Consider the following 24,989-nt stretch of genomic DNA (forward strand, 5'->3'; position numbering starts at 1 on the left):
TGTTCTTGACAAGGTTCAGTAATCCCGCCGAGCAGGTATCGGAGACACCCCTGAAAGCCTTCTCGACCGTTGACCCTCGGAGCACGTAGCTCAAGCCAGCTCGACGATCATCGAGAACTCGTGAGCACGACGGGCTTTGCTGCTCAAGCCAACTTCAGCGCATCTCGCCCCAGGAGGCTTTCTTGGTCGATTGACGCCAAACGAGTGGCAGCCAAGTGAACAAAGTGCCATTCGCTCGTCGATCATTGAAGCGCGCGTGCCCTTGATATCAAAGAGAATGTGGTCATCCAGCGCGAGCCTCTAGCTCGTCGAGGCGTCCGATCCGCTCGATGAGGTGCATTTCCAATGACGCCAGATTGTTCAAAAGTAGCCCTGCGCTAACAATCCTCGTCCAGGTTGACAGTGCCCGAGACGGCGGCTTTGATCGAGAGCGCACCGATTCAATGACGAGAGGGGCTCGGCAAAGCGTCTCCACGACGATCAGCTGAAACCTAGCCGGCGAGTCGATTCCCCGCGCCTTTTTCTTGCTGATCCGCCCAAAATATTTTTCGTGCGATTTCTCTCGCGCTGTCACTTTACGCGCCAGTCGCGCTCGCGTTTACACCGCGTCGTGTCACGTGATCCGGCCGCCTTTCGGCTCCAAGGGCTTCTCAATTGCAGCAGACGCATAAAACTGTGAAAGATGATGCATGGGTTGCAAAAGAGTGTGCAATAGAAATGCTGCTAAGAATTGGGGATGCGAAATGGATCGTGGTGTACGTACTAAAGGCTGGCAATGGCTTCGATGACAAGTTCTATCTCCTCCTTGGCATCTCGAGTATCTAGGTGGATAGTGTAGGATCGCTTCGCTGTGCTCTCTGAAACAAGACCCGAAGCACGGTCGTCGCTCGCACTCTGCTGCACCTCGAGCATCAAGGTTCGGTCCATGGTCCCATCTTCGTGCTGATCGCTGACAGAGATCAGGCGGGTCGGATCTAGGGGGATGGTTGTCTTCGGACTGCGGTCCGTGGCCGAGCGAGAGAGGATGAGCTGTCGTCCTGTCACTGCATACCAGCGCCGCTTCCAATGCACTTCGCCCTCGAGCTGAAGGTTCAGCCATCCCTTCAAGATCGGTGAAGCTCGCGCCTCGGCGTCCATTTCGTTCTCGTTTCGCAACGCTGTTGTGAGCTCCAGCAAACGCCCCTGGCGATAGCTTTCCCGGGCCGCTTGCTTGGTTCTGAGCTCTCGATCAAGCTGCTCTTTGGCTTCTGCTTCGGCTCTGAGCTTTGCGATTCGCTCCGCTTGCACTCGCCTCTGAATCTCGTGCTCCTGCTCGAGGCGTTCCGCTTGCTGCTCTCGCCACTCCTGCTCCTCCCGTCGGCGCATGGCTCGCTCGCGGTCGAGAAGCCGCTGCTGCTCCACCGCCCTTCTGCGCCGCTTCTCGTCCGCTTCCAGCTTGCTTCGCTCGTATGCGTCCAGCTGGTTGCGCGCCGCCTGCTCCCTCGCCCACTTGGCCCTTCGTACCGCTTCGGCCACCGTCACCTCCTGATAGCCCGTTTCGATGCCCGAAAGCCGCAGTGTTTCGATTTTGGCTTCTCGATTAGCGACCCGGATCGATGGCTCGGCTGTTCCCGGGGACATGACAGTGTGGACGAGTCGTTCCCGCAGACCTCGCGTCTGCGCTTGCTCGAAGCTGCTTGCGCTGTGCGACATCCCCACCACAGGCGTCGATCGAACCACGTTCCACATTGCTGGCACACGAGACAGCCAGTCAGATGATACCGCGCCCACAGAGCTGTCTCCGTCATCGCTCAAAGGCGGTGTAGGCAGCTCCTTGTCCAAGTTCGAGGACGAGCTGACGCTTCCCTGCGAGCTTGATGCTGGACATGACTGGACCGGGGCCTCGTGTCCGTTCGAAGTTGTTGAGCTCTCGTACGAGGTTTGACTGGCTGGCGTTCTGCTTGCACTCGGCTCGGTCGCCGAAGATTTGCGAGCTTTTGAGCGCGAATCGGCGTAGCTGATGTAAGAAATCTGGCTGTATAAGCTCACGAACGAGTTGCGTGAGCTCGCTGCTTCAGCATACTCCCAAAGCTGCGAAGACTGAGCGCTGCTACGGATGCTCTCCTGAGCCTCGGAAGTTCTCGGGCGTGCTTCGAGCGTTCTTGGCGATGGAGGATGTTTCACACTGTGGCTCGGGCTGCTCGGTGGACGCTGCTGCGGTCGTTGCATCACGGCCCCGACGGTGCCACTCCTCTTTCGGCGAGAGGAGCTACCGCGCTCCGCATGAGCAGCTTTGTAAACGCTTCGCAGCGACTTGCTGCTGATGGAGGGGCGACATGAAGCCACAGAGCCTGAAGGGGATGGAGGGACCGGAGGAGGAGCGAAAGGAGGCGGAGGAGCAAGCGGAGGCGTCACCGCGCGTCGTGGAGTACGAGGGGTTGGAGGCTTAAGCAGGTCCTGCTGCTCGGCTTGTAGTTGCTTCATGACTTGATCCCTGATGATCTCGTCGGCACGGAGACGCTCTTGTTCGTTCGAGAGCTGCTTCCTCTCTTCGTCTGAGAGGCGTCGGGCGTAGCGTCGCAATGTCTTGTTTCGCTTGACATCGCTCAGAGTGAAAGGCTGAAGAGGCCCTTCCAAAGCAACTTGTGCCGTGTCGGCTGCATTTGATGCGGTGTCTGAGAAACCTTCAGCGGCAGTCGGGACAGGTGGAAGCTCTCTCTCGCAGGTCAGTCTCGGAGTCGACTGATCGCGAAGTGAAGGTGCCCCACTCGAAGCTGGCGAGTCCAGAGTCGGTCCGATGTCGATCATGATCCCCGGGCTGGCGGCTTCAGTTTGATCTGCAAGGGTGGCCGGAGAGCTTACTGAAGTTGGGAGGCTGTCGTGATTTCGATAGGAGGCACTGTAATCGATTGCTGGCTGGTGGGCGGCAGCTGGGGCGCTTGATTCGGAAGCGTTGGCGGGCGACAGATCCTGCGACATTATATTTGAAGAGCTGCTGTCGGCGATGTCATTCGATCGTACGGATACGTGTCAATGCCTTTGATGGTCGACAAGGAATGACGTGTCGGTTCCTGTCTGCGTCGTCGATGCTTATGCTTCGTCGGCGGACGATTGCTCTACGGGTGATCCAACGTGCGAGCGGTCTGAGCCGAGCCGCTCGAATTTACCTTATCGGCCTGCCTGAAGAGGGTTTAGTGGATGGTGGGGACACGGCATGGCAGTCGAGAATCGGGTTATGTAGCGAGTCGAGGTCGGCCGATGCTCAGCTACGCTGGAGAACGGCTTGATCGTCTGATGCGACAGCATCTGGCAGAAGCACTTTGCTAGCTCCGCACATCTCGAAGCAACAGGTCGGCATCCTGCTGCCTTCCGTCGGCGGGTCTTCCCATCGATGGTCACCGATTCGATGGCCGCGTGACAGTCCCTTTTGGATCAGCGCAATGACCCACTCGAGTCTGTACGGACGACGCAGAGCCAAGCGGCGCAAGATCCGCTTCGGAGAGTCACTTTGCCTGAGCGGAAGCGAAGGAACAGCATCCGTGCTGCGTACCCATCGAAGGATGCTGTTGGAAGCTTGGTCAGGATCTGGGCGTAAGGCTTGAAAGTCCGCCCTGGACCGGTGCCACATGGGAGAACCAGTCGACCCTCACCTGTTGTCTGCTTCCACCAAGCAGGGATCGTCCTGCATGCCGGTGCATGCTGCTGGCTGCAGTGGTGTGCGGGTCAAAAGGAGGATCCTTTGCCGATGGACTGCGCCGTTGTGTGGGTTCTTCTGTGGAACTGTCACGGTGACTTTTCAAGGTCAGCCGATGCACCGTTGATCCTGTTGCTCTTGAGCGTGTTTTTCTTTTGGATTCACAAGCGGCGCTTGAAAATGGGCGCACAAGTTAAGCACATGGTTGTCTGATCGTCTCTACGCCGAGCAGTGATGGCACTCTATCACAAGTCGTTACTTCCTCCCAGTTACTATCACGGAGGTGAAAGCAAAGGACCACGAACGTGGACGGCGTAGAGAGTTTGGCTTGGCTACGTAGGGGAGCTTAGTTCCTTGACAACCGGCTTCTCATGTCCGCCCTGCCTCTCAAACCATCACAACGGACTGTGTGACCTCGCCTTTCTGCGATTGGGGATCAGCATGTACGCCGCCGAAGCGAGAGGGGAGCAGGCTTCGGTCGAGTGCGCCCATGGTGGGGCAAAGTGGCGCTTGTGACTGGTGTTGGGCGTTTGTTGTCCGGCAAGCTGCGCTCACAGCCGAGTGAAACCGCTCTGCAGCTGGTAAGCTTGGACGCGTTCCTCGACTGAGCTCGGCTAAGTTAAGCCAGGCCTTGCTGTCTGTTTGCGCACCGCTGTTGAATCTCAGACAGACACTTCGATCAGCCCCTTTTCGACCACGATGAGCTGTTGACGCTGCTGCCCTGCGCAGACCAACATCGACGACTTTGGCAATCCCACCAGGCCCCTGCTGACATGACGCGTAACGCACAACAATGGACTGCATCCAGATTACCGCTTACCGCATTGATCGTTCTCTGGAGCAATGCAGGTACAGAGACAGATCATGCCGGTACTGTTGGGTATGTCCGGCAAAGGTGGCAATATCCGTGAAGGATATGCAATCCGTACCGAAGCGCAAGCTCTGCCCTTTGCCAAATGAAGTCGACCCTCGCACTGCTCTCGTCAGGCTGCATCCCCATCGTCTCCCTCCGGTCATGAACCTTCTCACGATGCCCACACTCTCATCAGCAAGCAGCGTCAGTTCAGGGAACCAAAGTACTGCTAGGTCAAATGATGACAGGAATCGGCGCAGTGGGACAACTGCTCAGGAGCGGTAGGACAACCAACGGCAGGCTGAGCCTAGACTGCACCAAATGATGCTGCCTCCTCCTCCGGTATATGGGCACGACAATGACCCACGACCCATTTCATCTCTGTCGTTGCGTGATAGCGCTTTCCGATGCCGTACGGACCGGTGACGAGCCAGGGGCGACGGTCAGGTATCCATCACTCGGTCTATTCACAGACGCCTCTCTTCAGCGAGCTCAAGTACCGTTCTCCTCTCATCATCACAGCAGTGCAGCAGATAATATCCCATTGTGTCACAATGGACGGTCTCGGTTTCATCGCCAGCATGCATGCAACCATGCTCGACTCGCAGGAACCACATTCCGTCTTACTAAGACCCATCAGACGCAAGTCTCACGGTGCATCTGGCGGTTCCATCTCGCTCAAAGCCAAGGGCCTCGTCAACAGAAGCAAGAGCATATTTTCGTCTTCTTCGAGCTCTTCTTCTACAGCAGGTCCGAGAAGTTCGATCTCTTCTTTCCGTTCTCGCAGCGATCACAGCGATACCGGCGGTCGATCGCATCCTCAGAGTCATGTTCTTCAGGACCCGCCGGTCTCGCCAAAGCAAACGACTGGCGGCCAGGGTCAGCAGCATTGGACAATGTCTCCCCCTTCCATCAACTGCCATGACTCGCTCGATCTCAGCGGTAGAGTTCGAAGGAAGGAGCCTCGATATAAGAAGCCATACGAGTCGAGCTGGATCTCGAGCCTCATCGACAGCGCATACACCTCCACGCCCGAGTCCTCGCCTTCCAGCGGATCACACTGGGACTTGGATCTCAGCCGCGACTCGCTGATTGAGCCCAGTCGAGCTTCAAGCATTCTGGACTACGACCTGGAGGAGTTGCCACACGAGCAATCGATCTTGCCACTGTCTCAGCCTATCGACCTGTCATCAGCCAGTTCATCAATCGTTGCGCCGCGTGCATGCTCACTCGATCGGGACTGTGAGCGGTCATGGCAGGCAGATCACGGCGAGCCAGCGCAACCACAGCTTATTCCGCAAGCATATGTTACTGTTGTACATTGCACAGCATCGAGCTAGAACAGATCCGATGCCTTCACTCGAGCCTTGACCTTGCTCTTCGCTGTTCCGCTTGGCTTCTCCATCGCCCCCTCATCCGCATCACCGTCGTCAAAGTCAAACGTGAGCAGCGCCTTCTTCGCCGCCTTATCCTTCTTGCGTTTCTTCTCGCCTTGCGTCTGCGCTGCTGCGCCCTTCCCTCCGTCGTGTTCGGCATCTTTGCGCTTCGACCGCGCTTGAAACACCACGCCTGCTCCAGCGTCCGGGTTCTGCATCTTGGGCTTGGCCGTCAAATCGGCGTCTTCCGCACCAGAGGTCTCTTCGTCGGAAGCAAAGATGGCCTTGTACACATCGATCGAAGGCTTCACGTAGGTGAGCGTGTCGTGGCCCTGTCGATCGTCGTCGCCTAGACCGACAGTGGTCTCCTCGCTAGCCTCCTCGGATGTAAGCGACGTGCGGGAGGCGTTTTGCGAAGAGAACCCCGCATCGAGTGACAGCGGTGTCGGAGCGGAAGCGAGCGCCTTGAGCTGCTCCTTGCTTCGCTCCCAATGCTGATAAACCCGGATCGACTTGGATCTCGCCACCTTGTTCGAGCCGTAGAACGGATCCGGGTCGTCATTCAGGTCCGGCCTCGTCGCTGAACTCGCATTTGTCACCAACCCCTCATCCCTTTGCTTGCGGGTCGACGCAGGCTCCGGCACGCCAAATCGCTTGCAGAGCAGCCTCTCTGGCGCCCACGTTTCCATTGTGCGTGTCAAATGCCCAAAGTTGCCCATCTTGGCTGCCTGCTGTGCTGTCGAGAGCTGCCTCTGCGGCTCGATGGGTTCTTCTGGAAGATCGGTCGACGAGGAAGCGGGTGCGGGCTGTCGTAGGCCAGGCGTGCTGCTCGTCCCGCGCGTCTCGTGCTCCATCACTGCCGCGCTCGCCGGCGCGAATCGACTCGCGATGGCCGCACTCATGGGTCGGAACATCGATGCGCTCTTGGCGAACTCCCGAAGCTCGTTGGAGAATTGCTCGGCCGTCAGCTCCCGAGGCACCTGCAGCCGCATCGCCCGCTCCGACGCCGGCTCGAGTTGACCTTTGAGATACGTCTCGTAGCGATTCTGCTTGGCAGCGTCCACGCCAAAGGGTGCAAAACCCACCAGAGCCTGCTTGGCGGTGACTGCTTCGAGTCGCGGGCACTCCACGTACTGCAGCGATGGTAGCGACGCAGATGAGGGCAGAGCGGCGTTTGACTGAGCAGCGAGCCGTTCTTGCGCTTTAGCCGAGAGGAAGGCGGCGATGTTGGGCGGAGGACCGGGAATCTTTGCTTCTCCAAGCAGCTGCCCTCGCGTCGAGGGCGTCATGACGGTGGTCTTGCTGTCGAGTTGAGGGTCATAGCGAGACCAGACGCGGTTTGGGTCTGGTTGCCATCCTGGCGGTACTGGTGAGGCGGGGAAGGATGGCTCGGGTGGAAGTGGCTGACGGGCCAGATGGAAGCCGGAGAGTACGGGACGGCCGTCTGACCAGACATCTTCCTCATCTTCCGAGGCAGCTTGTGCGACTGCGCCTGTCGTTTGTTCTGCTTCGTGGGTCTTCGAAAGCGTCTGAGCGAGCGTCGGGGCGTCTTGATAACCCAATCCTTTCCTTGTGCGCTGCTGCGTTGCCAATGAATGAGTAGCTCTGACGGGAACTGTGTGCGTATGCTCCAACGTGACTCTCGACGAGCTCGCTATCGACTCAGAGCGACCTATTGAGCTCCCCACCCTCCCCTTCTTCTTCTCGTCCACCCTCGAGCCCATTTCTTCCCCCTCCTTCCACCCCATCTTCCTCAGCAGCTTGTACCCCAACTCTTCATCTCCACCGCCGTCCACATCCAAACTGTCCCCCTTAGCCTTCTCACCCCCTCTCAGCCCGGCAATCTGATTCAACCCCACCTCCTCTCCGCGCCTCGCCTCGACCCGCTGCACCTGCTTCCAGTCATCTAGATCTTCCTCGTCCATGAAGTCCTCCACTCTTCCTCCTACAACCTTCATCTCCTCTGCTCTGCCCTTATCCTTTCTGCTGGAGCGAAAGCTGCCTGGCGTCCACCCTTCTTTGGACCCGACCGTATTGAAGTAGCCCGCGCTCCAGCCGCCGGTGAAGGCGCCGTGAAAGCGCCTCCGTCCCTGAGCATCACGCGCTTCCTGCTGCCAGATGGGCTTGTGTTCATCTTGGTCCTTCTTGGCGGAAGACAGCGAGGGGAGGGGGGTGCCGATAACGCAGAGGGAGGTGGTCAGGGTCGAGAGGGTGTCTGGTGACAGGGCGCGCTGGTTGCGCCTCAGACGATCGGTTGCCATCCTGACCCCTATGCTATGCGCTCAGCTTACGCCATTGTCTTGTGGGTGGATAGCATGGCGATCTATTGTCGCCAACTTCTGGTCATATGGAGCCTTGATGGTCGGTGTTACTGTACCGGCAAAGGGGGAGACAAAGAGTCCGTGAGTGTGGGAGCAAAGGGTCCTCGAAAGCAGCAGTGTTGGTGTGGAGGCTGAACATCTTTCGGCCGAGAGAAACTGCGACCACCCTGGCCGGTGGCGACTCTTCCCCCTGCTGGAGTCAGGCGCAGGCCGTCCCGCGACCTCAATGAGGCTCGAAGAACTGAAAGATTCACACAGCGGAACGCACATCGAGAATGGCAATCTCTCGGGTCCGCTAGCCATCGGAGCTGCTGGTAGGTCAGCTTTGGCTTTGGAGCTTGCGCGATGTGTGACTCTGCGCCGAGATCTCGTTCGGCATCTCACAAGGCGGCACAGGCGAACACAGACAAAGACAGAGGGTTGTAGTAGCTTGGAGAAGATGACATTTACAGAGAGCTTGTTGTATGAAGCGGTCCTGGTCCTGACGGACCTTGAGTGGGTTTCTATGCATGTAGGATGCCTGAAAAAACTTCAGTAAGAATGTTGGTGGATGAGGCATGCGCTGAGACGCGCGCTTACTCGGACATGGCGATGCCAGAGTCCGAGGCGTAAGCGCTGTCAGGCGCAATGCGGCGGTGGGGGACACCGTCAACAGTGCGGTAGAAAGCGACCTGGTCGTTCTCGTCAACGAACTTGCACACGTTGATGCTGTTCCAGAGCGCCTTGAAGATGTTCTCCTCGCTCTTGACGTAGTGGTGGCCGAGACGCTGCTTGAGCGCCTCGGTGGCCTCCCAGGCGTTGTAGTGAGGGATCTTGGACGAGATGTGGTGGAGGACGTGGGTCTCGGCAATGCCGTGGAAGAGGTAAGGGCCGACGGGGCCGAGCCAGTTGCGGTCGATGGTGCAAAGGGCGCCACGAGGGAAGGTCCAAGCCTCAGCCTTGTAGTGGGGCAGAGCAGGGTCGGTGTGCTGGAGGTAGGTGATCATGACCAGCCAGTTGTTGCACCAGAGGTAAGGAATGACGTAGTAGCGGAAGACATCCGAGAAGCCACCCTTGGAGAGCATGCCCCAGGCGGTAAGAGAACCGAGAGTAATGGCAATGCCGAGGTCCGAGATAAGAATCTGCGAGCGGTGACGCTTGTCAAAGATGATGGCATCGGGGTTGAAGTGGTTGGTGCCCTTGGGGTAGTGGAGCTGACCAGACGAGTTCTTGAGCAGGTACATGGGCCAGCCGAAAAGCTGCTGGACAAAGATGTAGACGAGGTTGTACAGGGGAGCGTCCTCGAGAGTCTCGGCGAGCCACTCGCCAAAGGTCTCCTCGACCTTGACGGCACCGACCTCCTGCTCAACGGCGTCCTCGTCGTTCGAGTCGTCGCCCGACTTGGGAGCGGGCTGGAGGGGGAGCTTGCCGCGCTGCTGACGGGTGCGGGGCACAAAGACCTCGTCACGGGTAAGGTGACCGGTGGCGGCGTGGTGGCGGGCGTGCGAGATCCTCCACGAGTGGTAGGGCACAAGAAGAGCCGAGTGGAGGACCCAGCCGACGGCGTTGTTGAGCGTCTTGCTGGTGCTGAAGCTCTGGTGGCCGCACTCGTGAGCAATGACCCAGACACCGGTGAAGACCATTCCCTGAAGGATCCAGTAGACGGACCAGGCGGCAAAGCGAGTGAGCGCCTGCTGGATACCGACGGAAACGAAAGGAGAAAGAGCGTTGGACTTGAGGCCAGAGAAGGTGCTAGCGACGGTAGGGTCGATGTAAGAGGCGGCGAAACCAAGAGCGGCGATCATGGCAAAGTCGGCAAAGACGTAGGTGAACGACTTGAAGGCCGATCGCTCGAAGCAGTGGGCAGGGATGGCCGAGAGCAGGTCCTTGACGGTGTACATGGGAACGTCGAAGGTGGGAATGTCCTTCTCGTCGTACACAGCAGCCTTGCGGTGCGAGTATCGCACGCTTTCGGTCTTGGTAGCCTTGTTAACGGCGGGGGCGGCAGCGCCCTTCTTGCCAGCGCGCTGACCGGCAGCGGTGACGTTGGCAGCAACAGCGGACGACATGATTGATGTCCGATCGATGGTGCTTGATGAAGGTGGAGAAGGGTGAGGGGGAACGGGCCAGATCGATGGAGAGGTTGTGGCGTGAGGGAAGGAAGGGAGAAGTGAGCGCTGCTGGTGGTTTTGATATGTGTCCGAGGGATGGCAACTTTCGGGGCAGCGTGGCTAAAGTGAATTGCAGTTGGACTGGGTGGCAGGCGCTGCTGCAACGCACGCACCAGAGAGGTCCCTGTTCCCCCTACAGCGACAACCACCAGCTAGACCGAGTAGCCACCGCACAGCGCTCGAATGAAATTTGACTAGAGCTTCAACCTTCTTTTTCGCACCTGCAGCCGCTAAGAAGAAAAGAGTCGCCGACTCGGAAGAGCGCGGGGTGAAAGGACCCTCCTTCTGCTCGCTCAGCCACCCGCCTCGCTCGCTATCTGATCCAGAAGGATTTTTGACAGAATTCGCGGCAGATTCACCTCTGAATTTGAACGTGGACCCTCGGCAAGTGTGAAAATAGGGCGCGTCCACGCAGCAAGACAATCTGGCCTCGAGGCTGGCCAGCACGACCCGAGCGGCGACCCATGCTGAACTGAACAGAAGGCGCAAAATTGGTTGGGGCAACTGGCCAGAAAATTCGAACTGATCAACCTCCGTTCCAATCACATGCAGCCCATTTGGCTCAGCCGTGCACTCACGCCTCCCTCTGCCTTGATCCACCGCCCTTGCCACTCGAGGTGAGCCGCTCGAGCTTGGCGTCCACGCGATCGTTGAGCCTGTTCCTGTCGATGATGGTAGCTTCGCCTGCTGTCTCTGCGAATCGCTGCACGCATAAGTCTGATAGCAAGTCGAGTCAGGCACAGGTTGAGGTTGAGTTCAAATGGCACGGTCAAGCCAATCTTACAACTTGACCACAGCAGAGCTAGAAAGGCTGACTGGCTGGCTGGCTGATTTCCCCGTGTTGTTTGTGAAAAACGGACACCGTCGAGCCAGGAATTCTTGACGCTCCTTGCCACACGGTTTGTCGCACGAAAGAGCAATATCGGGACTGAATCTATCCGATTTACTTCTAGCAGCTCACACGACCCTTTGCCCCCTTCGGAGCGACATGGCGAAGCAGAAACGCCCACAGCCTACCGCTCTCCTTGCCCAGCGTCCCATCATGGCTGAACCTTCAGACTATCATATACGAACAAGGCGTACATTCGTCGAAACTGCACGACTACTGAGCCAGTCATCATCGCGAGGATGCTGCAACCATGTCGAGCAGAAGCTTGTCACCTTGGTTGAATGGCCAAGCGCTCGCTGCGTTTGTAAAGTCTTCCGAGATGACGCAGCCGTGCCGAAAGTCGAATTCCAGCCTGTCTCTCGATTTAGGCACTTTCTCTGGTCACGGCACCCAACGTTGGAATTTTTTACTGTGTCTGCTGTGCCTGTTCATGACAAGCCCCAGTCGAAGCGAATTTGAGGTTTTTCCTGAGACAGAAGAAAGGCCTCGTGGAGGTGGTCCATGGCAAGGGTCATCAGCGAGCCCACCATCTCATCCTCTATCATCCTCGTCACCTTTCATCTCCTATTACCCTTTCAGCATCGCCATCTCGCTACTCAGTCCAAGCTGTGAACCGTCTACATCCGCGGAACATCAGCCTCTGACTTTGCGTACCATCTCACAAGGGGCAGTGACACGCACCTGCTCCACCCGCCCACCATTCCACGTCAAGTTGTCGATCTACGTCTAAAGGCCGCGGCCAAAAACTTCCTCACAGGAAGCTCCAGGTACGTCTTGACACAAATATGTCCACAGCGGGCAAGTCAAGCAGGACAGCAGCATGCAAATTTTAGCGACGTCTGAGCACGACATTGGATCCACCTCGACACCACACGCATCAGCGCTTCCTGCTTGCTCCTGCTCAACGGCAACGAAGCGTCAAGCTGCTTCGCTGAGCGTATCATGCTACCTCGAGCCCTTCTGTTCGCTTACTGACCATCTCGCCAACTCGATCTTACCTGCACTTCGCCGCGCGTTGCAATCGACCACCCACAGACCCCACTAATACGGCTATCGCAGCAACTGCATCGAAGACATCTTGAAAGAATACTAGAAAAGGCCGCCTGGCTGTCCTAGCTGGCGACCCAACCTTGAACGACCGAGCTCGCTCAATAACATCACAGGTAAGCTTCACCCATGTGCCTGTATTCGTACAACGAGGTCCGAAAGTAGGACACATACGGAGTCCGGAACGCAGCAGCCGCTCTAGCCTTCGTCTGAGGCACCCTAGATCGGATCAGATGCGAAACCCTCGACGGATCATCAGGGACCGAATCACAATCGGCAGATCATCAAGCATGGTCGAAATCTCAAACAGCTATGCGAGTTCATCGCAATGCACACCGCCGATCACGGTCATCACTGCCCAGTGCAAGTCCAAGCGCTCGCATACCCCATGCTAGCTGCAGATTCCTGTCCTTAAAGCGATCTCGGGCGGCTTTGGCTCCGGTACTCGAGCAAAGAGGAGGGTCGGGGTCTTGGGCTCATCTCGGCTGTTAGCAGGGAGATGCCACCGCCAGCGGCAGCAGCGTCGGCAACGGCGTCCTCACGCGACGAAAATCAGGCTTCAGGCAGGCAGTCGAGCAGATGGGTCAAGGGTCAGCGTTTTTTCTATTTTGGAAAATCGAAATCGACCACGGACTTCCTTCAGCCAGCCGAAAGTGGATCTCCCCTGAACCCTTTGGACTTTCGATGCTCGGCTTGAAGTACCCGCAACCCTCACTCAAGTCAAGTTGCGCAGCCCGGCATCAACAACGGTAGCCTTCACCTGACGTGCTAGCGTTGCTGATCCATCCCTTCTAGCCGACCTGTCATTGTCAGCTGGATGACCCCGCTGGGGATGTCAACGTCAGACCCCTGCGCCCACCTTGGCTGCTTCGCCCTGCCTGCCAGACGTGCCAGGATGCTTGGCGACAGAAGTGCTTGGTCTCGTTGCATCAATAGCTTCGTTAGCGGGTCGGACCAACCCTGGGGCCTCGTCGCCTTGCCCGCTGCCGATTCTTCTTTGCGGCGTTCTCGACAGCTATGATCTGCACTGGGACCTCGTTAAGCACCTTCCATCTGCAAGACTCACACAGTCTCACTGACACATTCTCCTTCATCTTGCCTCTTTCCTTTCATTCGACCCTTGCGCCTGTCTGGTACCCTTAACCCTCCCTTCCACCCCCTCCTTTCTCGCCTTGTGATGATGTGATCTCTCGCCACCGTGTCTGCCCCGACGCTGCATGCCCTACGACCACACCAGCAGAGCCGACCACTGTCGCGCCGACTTCAGTCGAGTGACGACGCTCTCCCACGAAAAAGCGCAAAGCCCTAGGTATGTTGTCGATCCTCCATCCTCGCGACGGTCAAAAAGACCTACTTTCCAGAACCTCGCCAGGCTGACCCCATCCTCCACCATCCCACTCCTTCTGCTCTCTCCCGCTCCGCCAACCTCTTGCATCGCCAACATGACCTGCTGCACCCTCACCCCTCTTGACCTCACCCTTCCCGGCCCGTCTCGTTACGCCCAGCAGTCGATCGCGATCGACAGCTCCTGCAAGACGTTCGCGCCGATGGCTGCTCCTCTTGCCGCTCTGCCCCACCAGCAGCGCCTGCGAGCCGACACCCCTCCGCTCGACGACGATGAGCTCGACTGCTTCAAGCCGTTTGACGGCCACAAGCCCATCTACCGCGGCTGCATTGACACGCAGCTGAAGCGCGTCCTCGACGACATTGACATTCACGGCTGCGAGGCCAACGGCGAGAATGCCTTCTTCGTCGCCGACCTCTCCGAGGTGTATCGCCAGCACCTGCGCTGGATGCGTGCCCTCCCTCGCATCGTTCCCTTCTACGCGGTCAAGTGCAACCCGGACCCGTACGTGCTGCAGCTGCTCGCTGCGCTCGGCACGGGCTTCGACTGCGCCTCCAACGGCGAGATCGAAGCGGTGCTTAAGCTCGGCATCAACCCTGCCCGGATCATCTACGCCAACCCATGCAAGGCCGCGAGCTTTGTCCGCCACGCCGCCACCCACAACGTCGGCCTCACCACATTCGACAACATGGACGAGCTCGACAAGATGAAGCGCTACCATCCTTCGTGCAAGCTGGTGGTGCGGATTTTGACCGACGACTCCAAGAGCGCCTGTCAGCTGGGGCTCAAGTTTGGCGCTCCGCTCGACTCGGTGCCTCGCCTGCTGCAGCGCGCACGGGAGCTGGAGCTCGATGTAGTGGGTGTCAGCTTCCACGTTGGCTCTGGGTGTTATGATCCTGATTCGTTCCGCGATGCGGTCTACCGCGCACGTCGGGCGTTCGACATGGGCAAGGAGGCAGGCTACACGTTCGACCTGCTCGACATCGGCGGTGGGTTTGGGCACGACAATTTTGAGATGGTTGCCGGCGTGCTTGGTCCTGCCATCGACCGCTACTTCCCTGACGACGACTTTGCCCCTGGCGGCAAGGAGGTGGAAGGCAAGCTCAACGGGCTGCGCATCATCGCTGAGCCAGGTCGATTCTACGTCCACTCGGCCTTTGCGCTGGCGACCAACATCATCGCCGCCCGGCGAGGCGAGCCCTCCCCCGTCGGCGCCATCGTCGAAGCCGTCGCTCCGACCAAACCTCAGGTCATGTACTACCAGAACGACGGCCTGTACGGCTCGTTTAACTGCGTCATCTTCGACCACGTCACGGTGCACCCGAAAGTGCTGACGCTGGGCTTCGAGTATGCGTACCGACCGGATCTCGAGGCGCCAGGGAGCGAGGACGAGCTTCAACCGTGCAGCGTCTGGGGCCCGACGTGCGACTCGATCGACTGCGTCCGCGCACTCGTCCATCTGCCCAAGGGGTTGAAGGTCGGCGATTGGCTCGTGTACGAGAATATGGGTGCCTACACCATCTGCGCCGCCAGCACGTTCAATGGCATCAGGAGGAGCGAGGTCCGCTACACCCTGGGCGCAGGGGAGGATGCAGAGGTGGTTCGAGAGCTCATGATGTAGAAGCGTGACCGGATTTCGTTGTCGTGGTTCCAAAATAATCTCATGATTTGCTTCCGTCTTCAAGACACTCTGTGTGCGTGTGATCATCGGTTCGTTTCTTGAACTCGCTCTCAATCACAAGTGGATGTGTTCGTGCATGCGATCGTTTGATTCATGCTCATTTCTATGGAGGATGCTACAACAAGCCCATGGTGGGACCGCTTACTGGGCCCACAACTCCTTGATATGCCTGCTGATGATGAGCCTCTGGATCTGGTCGGTGCCCTCGTAGAGGCGGAAGATCCTAGCGTCTCTGTACAACTTCTCGACAGGGGACTCGGTGTTGAAGCCCAGACCACCGAAGATCTGCACAGCGCCGTCGGCGTTCTGGTTGGCAGCTTCGCCGGCGCGGCACTTGGCCATGGAGGCCCAGAAGCTGTTGCGCTGGCCTTGGTCCTTGGCCCAGGCGCTCTTCCAGACGAGGTTGCGCGCGGCTTCGACGTTCATCTGCATGTCGGCGAGGAGGAAGGCGATGGCCTGGTGGTCGATGATGGCTTTGCCCATGGTCTTGCGGTCTTGGGCGTAGATGGCGGCCTCGTGCAGGGCGCGTTGGGCCAAACCGACGGCGCCAGCGGCCACCAGCGGACGCGTAATGTCAAACGCTCCCATGGCAGTCTTGAATCCGTCACCGGGCTTGCCGAGGACGTTCTCCTCCGGCACCACCACGTTTTCAAACGTAATCTGGCGCGTGTCGGAGCAACGCTGGCCCATGTTGATCTCCTTCTTACCGACGTGAATACCGGGCGTGTCAGCATCAACGACGAAACCAGTCATCGACTTGGCCGCCTTGGCGGAAGGGTCGGTCTTAGCGAGCACAAAGTACCAGTTGGCATGACCACCGTTGGTGATCCACATCTTGCTGCCGTTGATCACCCATTTGTCGCCCTGCTTCTCGGCCTTGGTGGCGATATTGGCCACGTCGGAACCGGCACCGGGTTCCGTGACACAGTAGGCGGCCATGAGGGGCTCCTCGGTCATGCGGCCGAGGTACTTTTGCTTGATCTCGTGCGAGGCGGATACGAGCAGAGGCGCCTCAGCGAGGCCGTTGGCCTCCATAGCGGTTTGAATGCCCGAGCAGCCGAACGCGAGCTCCTCAGAGATCAGCGCACACTCCATGAGCCCGAGACCGGGTCCACCGTACGCCTCGGGGATGTGCGTGTTCAGCAGTCCTACTTCCCAGCCCTTCTTGAGGATCTCGGTAGGGTACTCCATCGTCTGGTCGTGGTGGCGCGCATTAGGAATGATCTCCTCGCGAGCGAACTTGCGGGCGAGATCGCGGTAAGCCTCTTGGTCCTCGTTCAGGCCGAACGAGACACCGGAGCTCTCGACGGGCGTCGAGTAGGCGCGGGTAGCTCCATTGCGGGCGGCGAGGAGGGCGGCCTTGTTGGCGGTAGTGATGGCACGGCTGCTGCCGGCGACGGCGCGCTTGGCGAAGAGAGACATCTTGTGTTGGAGGTAAAGGGGACGATGTGATGGTCGAGACGAACGAAGCTGAACAGAGTCTTGGCTACAAGTTGAAGCGCTGGTGGACACCTTCCTGTAGGAAGCGGGGAGCGCGAGAACCCTTGCGAACACCTCGAGTATAAGCGAGAATCCGGTTCTTCGTCCAAGCAAAAGAGGGACCCCGCAGAAGCCAGCGAGCTCACCAAGCTCGTTTCAATGCGTGCGTTTCTCGAGCCGGCTGTCGAGCCCATTTTGGCGCGCGCGCTGCTGCTGCCGCTGCTGGCCCGGTATTTCGCTCTGCCCTTCTTACCGAAGCACTGCAGCAACAACTGCATTTCACGCTCAAAAATCACTGCTGGCTTTGAACCGGCCTGGCCGCGCCTACCGACATCCAATCAGCTCAGAATCCCGATCTGGCCATCGGGCTTCTCCTCACCATACCTCGACATGCTTGTTCGTAGTCTGACTCTCGCATCGCACGCAAATATCTATGTCACACACTCGCCCGCACAGCAGCACACCTCCGTCCACACTCAGATTAGCAATGGTATCAAAAGATGGGATTAGAAACAGTCTTGGATCGATACTGATCATTCCCTTTTTAGGTGCGTGGAGCGCTGACTGGCTGAGCGGTGCTCGCAGCGGCAGGCATCCTCGCAGCAACATTAGTGGGCGTGTCACGTCGGACACTGCCGCTGCTCCTCGACTGACTGCGTTGATCGCGTTCAGCAGGTCGCGCAAATCCACGCCAATCACCCGCCTTCTCCAGCTTGGCCTTGCCATACAGGTTGTCCCAGTTCCAGTGGTCGTCGTCCTCGTCCATGTCTTCAGGGCGGGCACGCTTGTCGCCGGGCCGAGGCGCTGACGAGGCGGGGGTCGAACGCGCGTCGATTCCCCACGCAGTAGCCTTGCGAGCGGGCTGAGTTGCAGCCGTCAATTTGTTCTCCCCCAAATTAGAGGCGGTGGTGGGAGGAGAGCTGCGTTTCAGCGGCACGGCCGCCATGACTGGGAGCGACGCCATCCTTTGCTCGAAGCTGTTGCGGCGAGGTCCCGTCGGAAGCTCCTGCACCGCAAGCAGCGTTCGGGACGGCGGTGCATGGCTGGCAGGTGGAGGCGACTCCAGCTCGTCCCTTTCGCTCGACGAGCTGGCATTGTCGTAGCCCTGCGATCGTCGCCTCGAAGCCTCTTCGGCGCTCTCCTCCTTGACAGGACCCCTGCTTGCCTTGGCGCCGCGCACGTCGATGCCAGGACTGCCTCGAGCAGAAGTGCCTGGTGGCGAGTCTCTAGAAGGACCGTGGCCGTTGTGCAAAACGCTGGTCGGGGCCGGTCCGCTGGCAACATCGGCGTGGTAGTTACCTTGGCGTGCCGAAGCAAGGATAGCCTCAGCGCGGTGCAGGACTTCATCGATGCGTCTACGCTCAAAGAGCAGATCGTCTCTGAGCCTTTCCACATCGCTGAGCTTGACCGATCCATTGGGTGCCTGACCAGCATGACCATGCGAGCTTCCGCTCACCGCCACAGGATGGTGATGGTGGTGATGGTGCCCGTGATGGGCGGCGTGGGAAGCGTGGCTGGCATGGTGGTGATGGTGGTGGTGATGATGGTGACCCACCGCTGAGCTAGCCCGAGCGCCATCGGCAGCCCCAGCTCGCGATCCATGCTCGGATGGGACGCTGGAGACGTGCGACGGCTCATTGTGCAGGTCGGGACGACCGTTTCGGTCCGACATGGGAGCATCGGTAGGTGACCTTTGCGATCGCGGAGCACCGGCGCCGTGAGACTCGTTGTAGGCGGACGCAGCGGCACCGGAAGCCTCCTGCTCATCGTATGCCTCACGAGGGGCCAGCGGGTACGACTTGCGAGGCCTCTTGACACCTCGACTCTCGTCTGCATGCGACGTGCGGGCCGCGTCGGCACTGGCACGGGCCGAGTGCATGTCGTGATGCATGGAAGCAGAGCTGGTCATGCCGCCATTCTGGTGATGACGTTCGTCGTCGTGCATCGAAGTATGCGATCTGCCACCTGCACCCACCTCCATCAGAAGCATGGCAGCCTCGCGATCGCGGGCTTCGCGCACAGCCTGCTCGGACGTCGACGCAGCGGCCTTCTTTGGTCCACGCTTACTCTCGGACGAGCTCGGCGTAGCGTCGCTGCCACTGCGACCGGCGGCGGGAGCGATGACGGGCTGACCGTTGGCGTTGATCTGTACGGGCACGACATCCGGGTGGTTGGCAGCCTGAGCAGCAGCATTGGCGGGGATGCGCTTTCTGCGCTTGATGACCGTCTTCTTCATGCCGATGGGACGGTGGGTGCCATGCAGCTTGTGGTAGAGACCGCAGGCGTTGCAGATGTTGTTGCCATCCTCGTCTCGTCGCCAGAGCGGAGTCGTCGTGGTCTGGCAGTTGGTGCAACGGAGCGCGCCAACGGCGCTTTTGTCGTCGTCCTTGTTCTCCTCCGCCACTGGCGTTGCCTTCTCGGCGGCACGGGCAGGCGAGGCGGATTCTTCACCGGTGCGTGGTTCGCGTTTGCTCACTTTGAGAGCATGCGAGATATTGTTGTTGTAGGCTGGGCAGCCGCTGCAGCTGGCGGTGCCGCCGGTACCGTTGCAGAGACCGTCGCCGGGACAAGAGCCGGATTTGGGATCATCTTCTCGCGAGCAGCCGCTGCGTCCAGCCGCGGAAAGCTTGACTGGATGGGCAGGAGGGCTTGCGTCCGCGGCGCCAGGGTTGCTCGAGGCGGCGCGATGGCTGCTGTGCGATTTGATGTAGAGGCCGCAGGCATTGCAGATGGTGCTGCCGTCGGGGGCTCTCCTCCACAGCGGCGTCGATGTGACGCCACAGTTGGAGCATTTCAGACCAGCATGGTGGGCGGAGGGAGGCGAGCCGGAGCCCTCGTGCTCGTATGCTTCGCGGTGGCCATGCTGCGGGCTGCTGGTACGCGAGTCGACGGTAGGCAAGGGACGACCCCCGTTGGCGTGATAAGAAGCCTCGACGGATCGGGAAGAGCCTGGGTGACCTTGCAGGTAAGGAAGGCCGCTTGCACGCGATGTGTGGTCGTAGCTGGACCTCGGAGCGGGGGCGATGCTGCGCGGGAACTCGTCGGCGTATCGCTGCTGCGACTTGATGCGGTCCTCGCCAGAGTACTCGTGACGGTACGAAGGGTGGTCGTGGCGCATGGTGGCCGGACTACCGATGGAAGGAGCTGGGCTCGTGTCGCGGAAGGTGTTGCCCATGTGCAAACGTGATGAGGCGCGGGGCGAGGTGTTGGGGGTGCGACGATGATGCGCGTGCGCGTCGGGATGGTCGGAGGTCAGCTCTCGGCTCAACGAAGAGATGGGAGGGAGGTGAACGCCGGCCGCCTCGCTCGGATGACGAAACGAGGACGCGTGGAGCAACGGGCTGTTGGGTTGCGATCTGGATGGACCAAGATGCGACCTTTCAGAACTCTGCGATCGGTTTCGGAAAGCGGCGATGGGTGACTGCGATCGACCAGAGGGGTGGAACGCGCGTGGATCGCGGAAGAGACTGCGAGCTGTGCTTCTTGGGGCTACGTCGTGGTGAGATGCGGAAGCACGATCTGCTGGGTGCGCAGAAGGGGATGGTGGTCGTGAGCCGCGTGGGCGAAGGGGTGGAAGGCTGTCGACTTCGTGGCTGGAGCCGTTACGAGAATGGTGAGAAAGACGGTCAGGAGAGCGATCGGCGGGAGCGATGGGTCGAGCTGCGATTCGTGGTGGATGGGTGGAGGACGACGATGAAGCGGCGTTGTGGTGATGGGGATGATGGGAAGAGGAAGAAGGAGTTGGAGAAGCAGGCCGCGAGGCGATCTTGACCGGAGGAAGAGCCATCTCTGCTGGCAGTCAAAGTTTTGATTGGAGGAAGAAAGGCTCGGATGCAGAGGCTATCGACGCTGTCGCAGTGGATGAGATGCTGCCGAGGAGATGCCGATGATCTGCAGGCTGGAGGGCAAGCGAGCCTGAAGATTCAAGGCGAGCGGAACTGGGAACGACGACCCCGCGTCGCTGATTGTGGAAGCGAGATGGGCCGAGGTTGTTCTTCGTGTTCTACTTGTCTGACTGCGCTTGGAAGCGGCACGGCTGAAGCACGAGATCCGCTGAAGAGATGATGCGAGGCTTGAGTGCTGAGCTGGCGGACAAAGACTGCCGGAAGTAGAAAGGACTGAGCCAAAGGGCGCCAAGGTCGAGAGTCGATTGATGCTGAACAAAAAGGCAGCTCGGCTGTGCAGCTGAGTCGAGAAAGCGACAGGGGCTGTGTGTGTGTGTGCTCTGGGCTAGGTGTGCATGTCAACTGACAGGTCGCCAGAGGGAAGAATGAGTACGGGGGATCGCTTGCGTGCGGAGTCGAGATAAGGATGAGGAGGAGGAAGGTGCGAGAGATAAGGAGGATGAAGGTGAGGGAGGGGGGGAGGTCGAAAAAGGAGTAGGGATGGGTCTGAGATAGGAGAGACGGAGGTGGACAGATAGGGCCCTCAGCCTGCGTGTCTAGTGTCTAGTGTCTAGTGTCTGCTAGCTTTGTCAGGTCAGCTGAGCAATCGTGTGTGTGTGGGGGGGGAGGGGGAGCAAAGAGGCTGAAGCTAGCGGCACTGATAAAAAACTGAGCCCGGCGAGAGAGAGAGCGAGAAGAGAGACCAGATAACGAGCCGATTATTTGATTTTCGCCTTTTCGTTTTCCGTAATCTCATCGGCCTGCGCCGCGCCAAGCGGAACCATCGAAGCGAGGCGGGCAAGCAAGCAGACAAGCGCCGTCACATCGTTGATTTCCAAGCAGAACGTGATCTAAGAGAGACAAATTCCACGCCGCGGCAATCAAACCGGTTGCACTTGGCTGTCTGCACACTCGCAACAGGCGGCCCCCGCGGCTAATTTGATCGTAGTTAGTGAAAAGTCTCAAGCCTCGTTAATCAACTGGCTCATCGAATCCGAGGCAGACTTGACGTTGATCAACAAAGTGACGCCTCCCACCAGAAGGCAGCTGTTGTTTGAGGATTGGTGGGAGTGCGCAGAATCAAGCTAGGCCGGCTCGGTCTCGACCACCGAGGAAGGAGGCTTGCTCATTGTTGGATCGTATCAAATGATCCGAGGCAGTGACGCCTCGGTTTGCTTCTGTGACCTTGCAACATCACCTCGCCCAACTCCGAGATGGGACTGTCATCATTAAACGAGTGAAAAGGAAAACTCTTGCTCGATCACCGCAAGACAAAAGGCTCCCTTTGAGGCAGTTCGGCGAGTTCGGCGCGAAACAATCATCAACCCTGTGTCCACGGATCAAAGCAAATCTGATTGGCAGAGGGAGGGGGTCGTTTTGTGATTAAATTTTGAGAATTATCCTTGATTTCGCCTCCAATTCGTTGCGAACCAATCAAAAGCTGTCTATGCGTCACACTTGTCGCTGCCCGACTATGCTTCGGATCAAACGGCTCTGGCTATCGAAATTTGCGTGCCGCCGGACGGCCGCTCTCCGTTCTCCGTCTTGATTCTTACGACCCCGCTTCCTGCTTTTGATGAATGACAAGGCTTCCCGGACAAGTTCGCCGACCAATCATCTCTCAGGAGCAAAACCACAACACAGTCCATTCGAAATGGCTGTGCTGACAGGCACCCACAGAGCGATGTGTCCTTGCTGACGGCAAGCACTGATGGGCTGGTCTGCTCGAACTTGTACGTAACGGCAATGCATCTGCATCTCAAGTTGAAACATCAAGCGGCGCAAGCGTTCGGGCTATGCTCATTGATCACGGTAGAGAAGCAGCGTAGACGGGCCGTCTGTCTGCGAAAAAGTTCCACGCTGGAAATCATCTCTCGGATGATGTCGAGCCGAGAACCAATCAGAAGCGAGCGATGGGAGCGATGCGAATCCGCGCCTCTGGCCGAAATCTGAGTCGACGGCTGTCAAAATCTTTTATCGAAACGCGTAAGCGAGATCGAACAGGAGAGCTTCGACCACGCTCTAACACGCTTTCGGCATCGCATCAGGAGCCTTGTACCAACGTCGTCTGCGAGTCTCTTCCTGGAGGCTGGCATGTGTGATGTTCCGGATCGAAGCTCGTTTGACCTTCAGGCCAACTGAGATGCTTGTCGTTGCCAAGCTTCCCAGTGGCGTCCTGCCAAGAGTCATGCCAACGCGCTTACTCGGGCGAGCGGCCACGGGTCAACCTCCTCCCCCACGTTGTCGAGCAATTTTGAAGGGCTTTTCAGACAACGTTTTCGGCCAACTTTTACCACTCAAGATCAGTCTCGAAGGCGGTTGATTGCATCGAGGTCGCAATGCAAAGCATGGCTTCAACTACCTTCACGGGCCAAGTCAGGATCTTGAACTCTTCAAGCTACTATCTCGCGAGCTAGGCCGTGATCAACGAGCCAATGCGAGCGAGCTCGAGTGCTTTCAACTCTAGGATGCCGAGCACATGGTGGGGTATATGTATACACCAGGTTCATATCCTGACATCTGCGGCCATAGAACCTTGAAAGCACCGCATCCCGTCCGATCTGCGAAGTTAAGCAAGGTATCGCCTAGTCAGTACTGCGGTGGGGGACCACGCGGGAATCCTAGGTGCTGCAGTTCTTTTTTAGATTTATTTTTGGGATCCGGAAGGGCGAGCTTACTCCGAACGGCGGTCAGTGAATCTAGGTAGCGCAGACGATAGATGACCCTTCGGATCATGAGCGCGATTGAACCAAGACATGAATTGCAAACGTAACGAGACAAGAGGAACTGCGAGATGCGTGAGAGGCGTAACAAGAGGTGACGGAAGTGAGATGATGGCGCGCTCCCCGAGAGATTGTCCATGGATCGATCAGCTTTAGTTTAGGCGCTCTCGCCAACCCTGAGGACGTTGGGCTGTTCGCCAGGGACCGAGATGCTGCCTACCTCAGGCAGCACATTCTGCTCGGACGCGCTGGTGGCAAAGGTGCTAGCAGGGCTGGCGGAAGCGGCAATGGCGGAGGACTCGCTCGCCTTGGGCAGCATTGCGACACGGCCAGCACGAGCGATACTGCGGTGAGCGGCAGAGATTGGCAAGGACGACGAGGGGGCTGGTGGGGCACGAATCGCAGAGCGCGAGGTGAATGCTCGTCGGAAAATTGTGTGCATTGTGTTTGATCTTGCCGTGGGCCCGGCGGTTAGTGCTCAGGTTGGTGTTGGTGCTGATACACAAAGTTGACTCTGGCAGGAGTCTTTCACGAAACGGTGCCGTGAATAAGCAGAGGGCTGTGTGTGTGTGCGCGTGTTGGTGAATGGGTGTGTGTGAGTGTGTGAGTGTGTGAGTGTGTGAGTGTGTGAGTGAGGTGAGTGTGCGTGCCAGCGTCGAGGGATGGTTCGGATCAAGGCGCTCTTATACGCTCTCTCGACCCGCACGCAATCAGAACATGCTCAGCCGGTTCACAGCGCACGCGGCTCGAAGACCCACTCTGCCACTCTTCCCTCGGTACCACTGATCAGTTGCAGGCAGACCGTGCGCAAAAGTGGTACGATAAGCGCTACGTCCAAGTCACCGAGAGAACGGTGCTATGCAGGAGCCCCACTTAACTCGGCCCAAATTCGGACCGCGTTTTTGGACATGACAGCCCCAAAAAGCTGTCAGCCATGCGATAAAGATCTAGCGTGGGGCCTGCTCACAGTTCCCACCGTGACTCAATCGAGAAAGAGATGCGGGTCGAGATAACCTCGTCATGCAGTCAATGCCTCGCGTGTGTCTACAGAAGATGCCGATGCTGAGCCTCGTACGGCCAGACCAAGCTAGCGGGCCGTGACATTGTAAAGGTTCAACCGTCATTGGTCAGATAGTAGCGAAGCTCTAATGGCCCGAGCGAGCAAAGCTCTCGAATCGTCCGCAGAAAGCATTGAGCACAGATTGCTTGATCTGAAACCCGGTCTCTTCGAGATGCGGGTAACTAGATCGAGGCTGTCCCACCCACTGAATCTGAGCCCACTTGCACCTTGGCTTGCACACGCGCGACGCTCAACGATGCAGCGCAGGCACGGAACTCAAGTCTCACATCCCCCGTCAGTGACGTGACCGCTCTGCAGGCATGTTTCCGGTCCTTGTGAGGCTGATGAGATGGCGATTCCGTGAGTCTGCTCGGCGACTTGATTATCTGCGCAGCAAGCGCGCGTTTCGCCGTAAAGCTGCGCAACCACAGCACCGATTCCGCAATCTGCTCTGCGTGCTTGTTCATGCGCAACAGAAAGTGACTCACCACAAATTGTCACGCTGCTC

The 24,989-nt window shown here is 58.5% G+C and overlaps 7 protein-coding genes across 7 annotated transcripts; 1 reads left to right on the forward strand and 6 right to left on the reverse strand.

Moving 5' to 3' along the window:
* Nucleotides 1-762: 762 nt before the first annotated feature.
* Nucleotides 763-2,958, reverse strand: PSEUBRA_004243 (Pleckstrin homology-like domain protein; the record flags this gene model as incomplete). Its single annotated transcript, XM_016437821.2, has 1 exon — nt 763-2,958. The coding sequence occupies one exon, from the start codon at nt 2,956-2,958 to the stop codon at nt 763-765; it is 2,196 nt and encodes a 731-aa protein (XP_016291341.2).
* Nucleotides 2,959-5,862: 2,904 nt separating this feature from the next.
* PSEUBRA_004244 (protein of unknown function DUF1604) lies at nt 5,863-8,163 on the reverse strand (the record flags this gene model as incomplete). Its single annotated transcript, XM_059465255.1, has 1 exon — nt 5,863-8,163. One exon carries the CDS (start codon nt 8,161-8,163, stop codon nt 5,863-5,865), a length of 2,301 nt encoding a protein of 766 aa, XP_059320526.1.
* A 635-nt stretch (nt 8,164-8,798) lies between these two features.
* On the reverse strand, nt 8,799-10,271 carry PSEUBRA_004245 (Fatty acid desaturase, type 1; the record flags this gene model as incomplete). Its single annotated transcript, XM_016437809.1, has 1 exon — nt 8,799-10,271. One exon carries the CDS (start codon nt 10,269-10,271, stop codon nt 8,799-8,801), a length of 1,473 nt encoding a protein of 490 aa, XP_016291343.1.
* Nucleotides 10,272-13,751: 3,480 nt separating this feature from the next.
* Nucleotides 13,752-15,275, forward strand: PSEUBRA_004246 (Orn/DAP/Arg decarboxylase 2, C-terminal; the record flags this gene model as incomplete). Its single annotated transcript, XM_016437802.1, has 1 exon — nt 13,752-15,275. One exon carries the CDS (start codon nt 13,752-13,754, stop codon nt 15,273-15,275), a length of 1,524 nt encoding a protein of 507 aa, XP_016291344.1.
* A 201-nt stretch (nt 15,276-15,476) lies between these two features.
* Nucleotides 15,477-16,757, reverse strand: PSEUBRA_004247 (Acyl-CoA dehydrogenase/oxidase C-terminal; the record flags this gene model as incomplete). The annotated part of the gene is made up of 1 exon (XM_016437815.1): nt 15,477-16,757. One exon carries the CDS (start codon nt 16,755-16,757, stop codon nt 15,477-15,479), a length of 1,281 nt encoding a protein of 426 aa, XP_016291345.1.
* A 601-nt stretch (nt 16,758-17,358) lies between these two features.
* PSEUBRA_004248 (Zinc finger, GATA-type) lies at nt 17,359-20,601 on the reverse strand (the record flags this gene model as incomplete). Its single annotated transcript, XM_059465257.1, has 1 exon — nt 17,359-20,601. The coding sequence occupies one exon, from the start codon at nt 20,599-20,601 to the stop codon at nt 17,359-17,361; it is 3,243 nt and encodes a 1,080-aa protein (XP_059320527.1).
* A 2,977-nt stretch (nt 20,602-23,578) lies between these two features.
* PSEUBRA_004249 (uncharacterized protein) lies at nt 23,579-23,863 on the reverse strand (the record flags this gene model as incomplete). Its single annotated transcript, XM_059465258.1, has 1 exon — nt 23,579-23,863. The coding sequence occupies one exon, from the start codon at nt 23,861-23,863 to the stop codon at nt 23,579-23,581; it is 285 nt and encodes a 94-aa protein (XP_059321503.1).
* Nucleotides 23,864-24,989: the final 1,126 nt, after the last annotated feature.

This window comes from Kalmanozyma brasiliensis (genome assembly GCF_000497045.1).
Source record: "Kalmanozyma brasiliensis GHG001 unplaced genomic scaffold PSEUBRA_SCAF3, whole genome shotgun sequence".
NCBI classification, from domain to species: domain Eukaryota; kingdom Fungi; phylum Basidiomycota; class Ustilaginomycetes; order Ustilaginales; genus Kalmanozyma; species Kalmanozyma brasiliensis.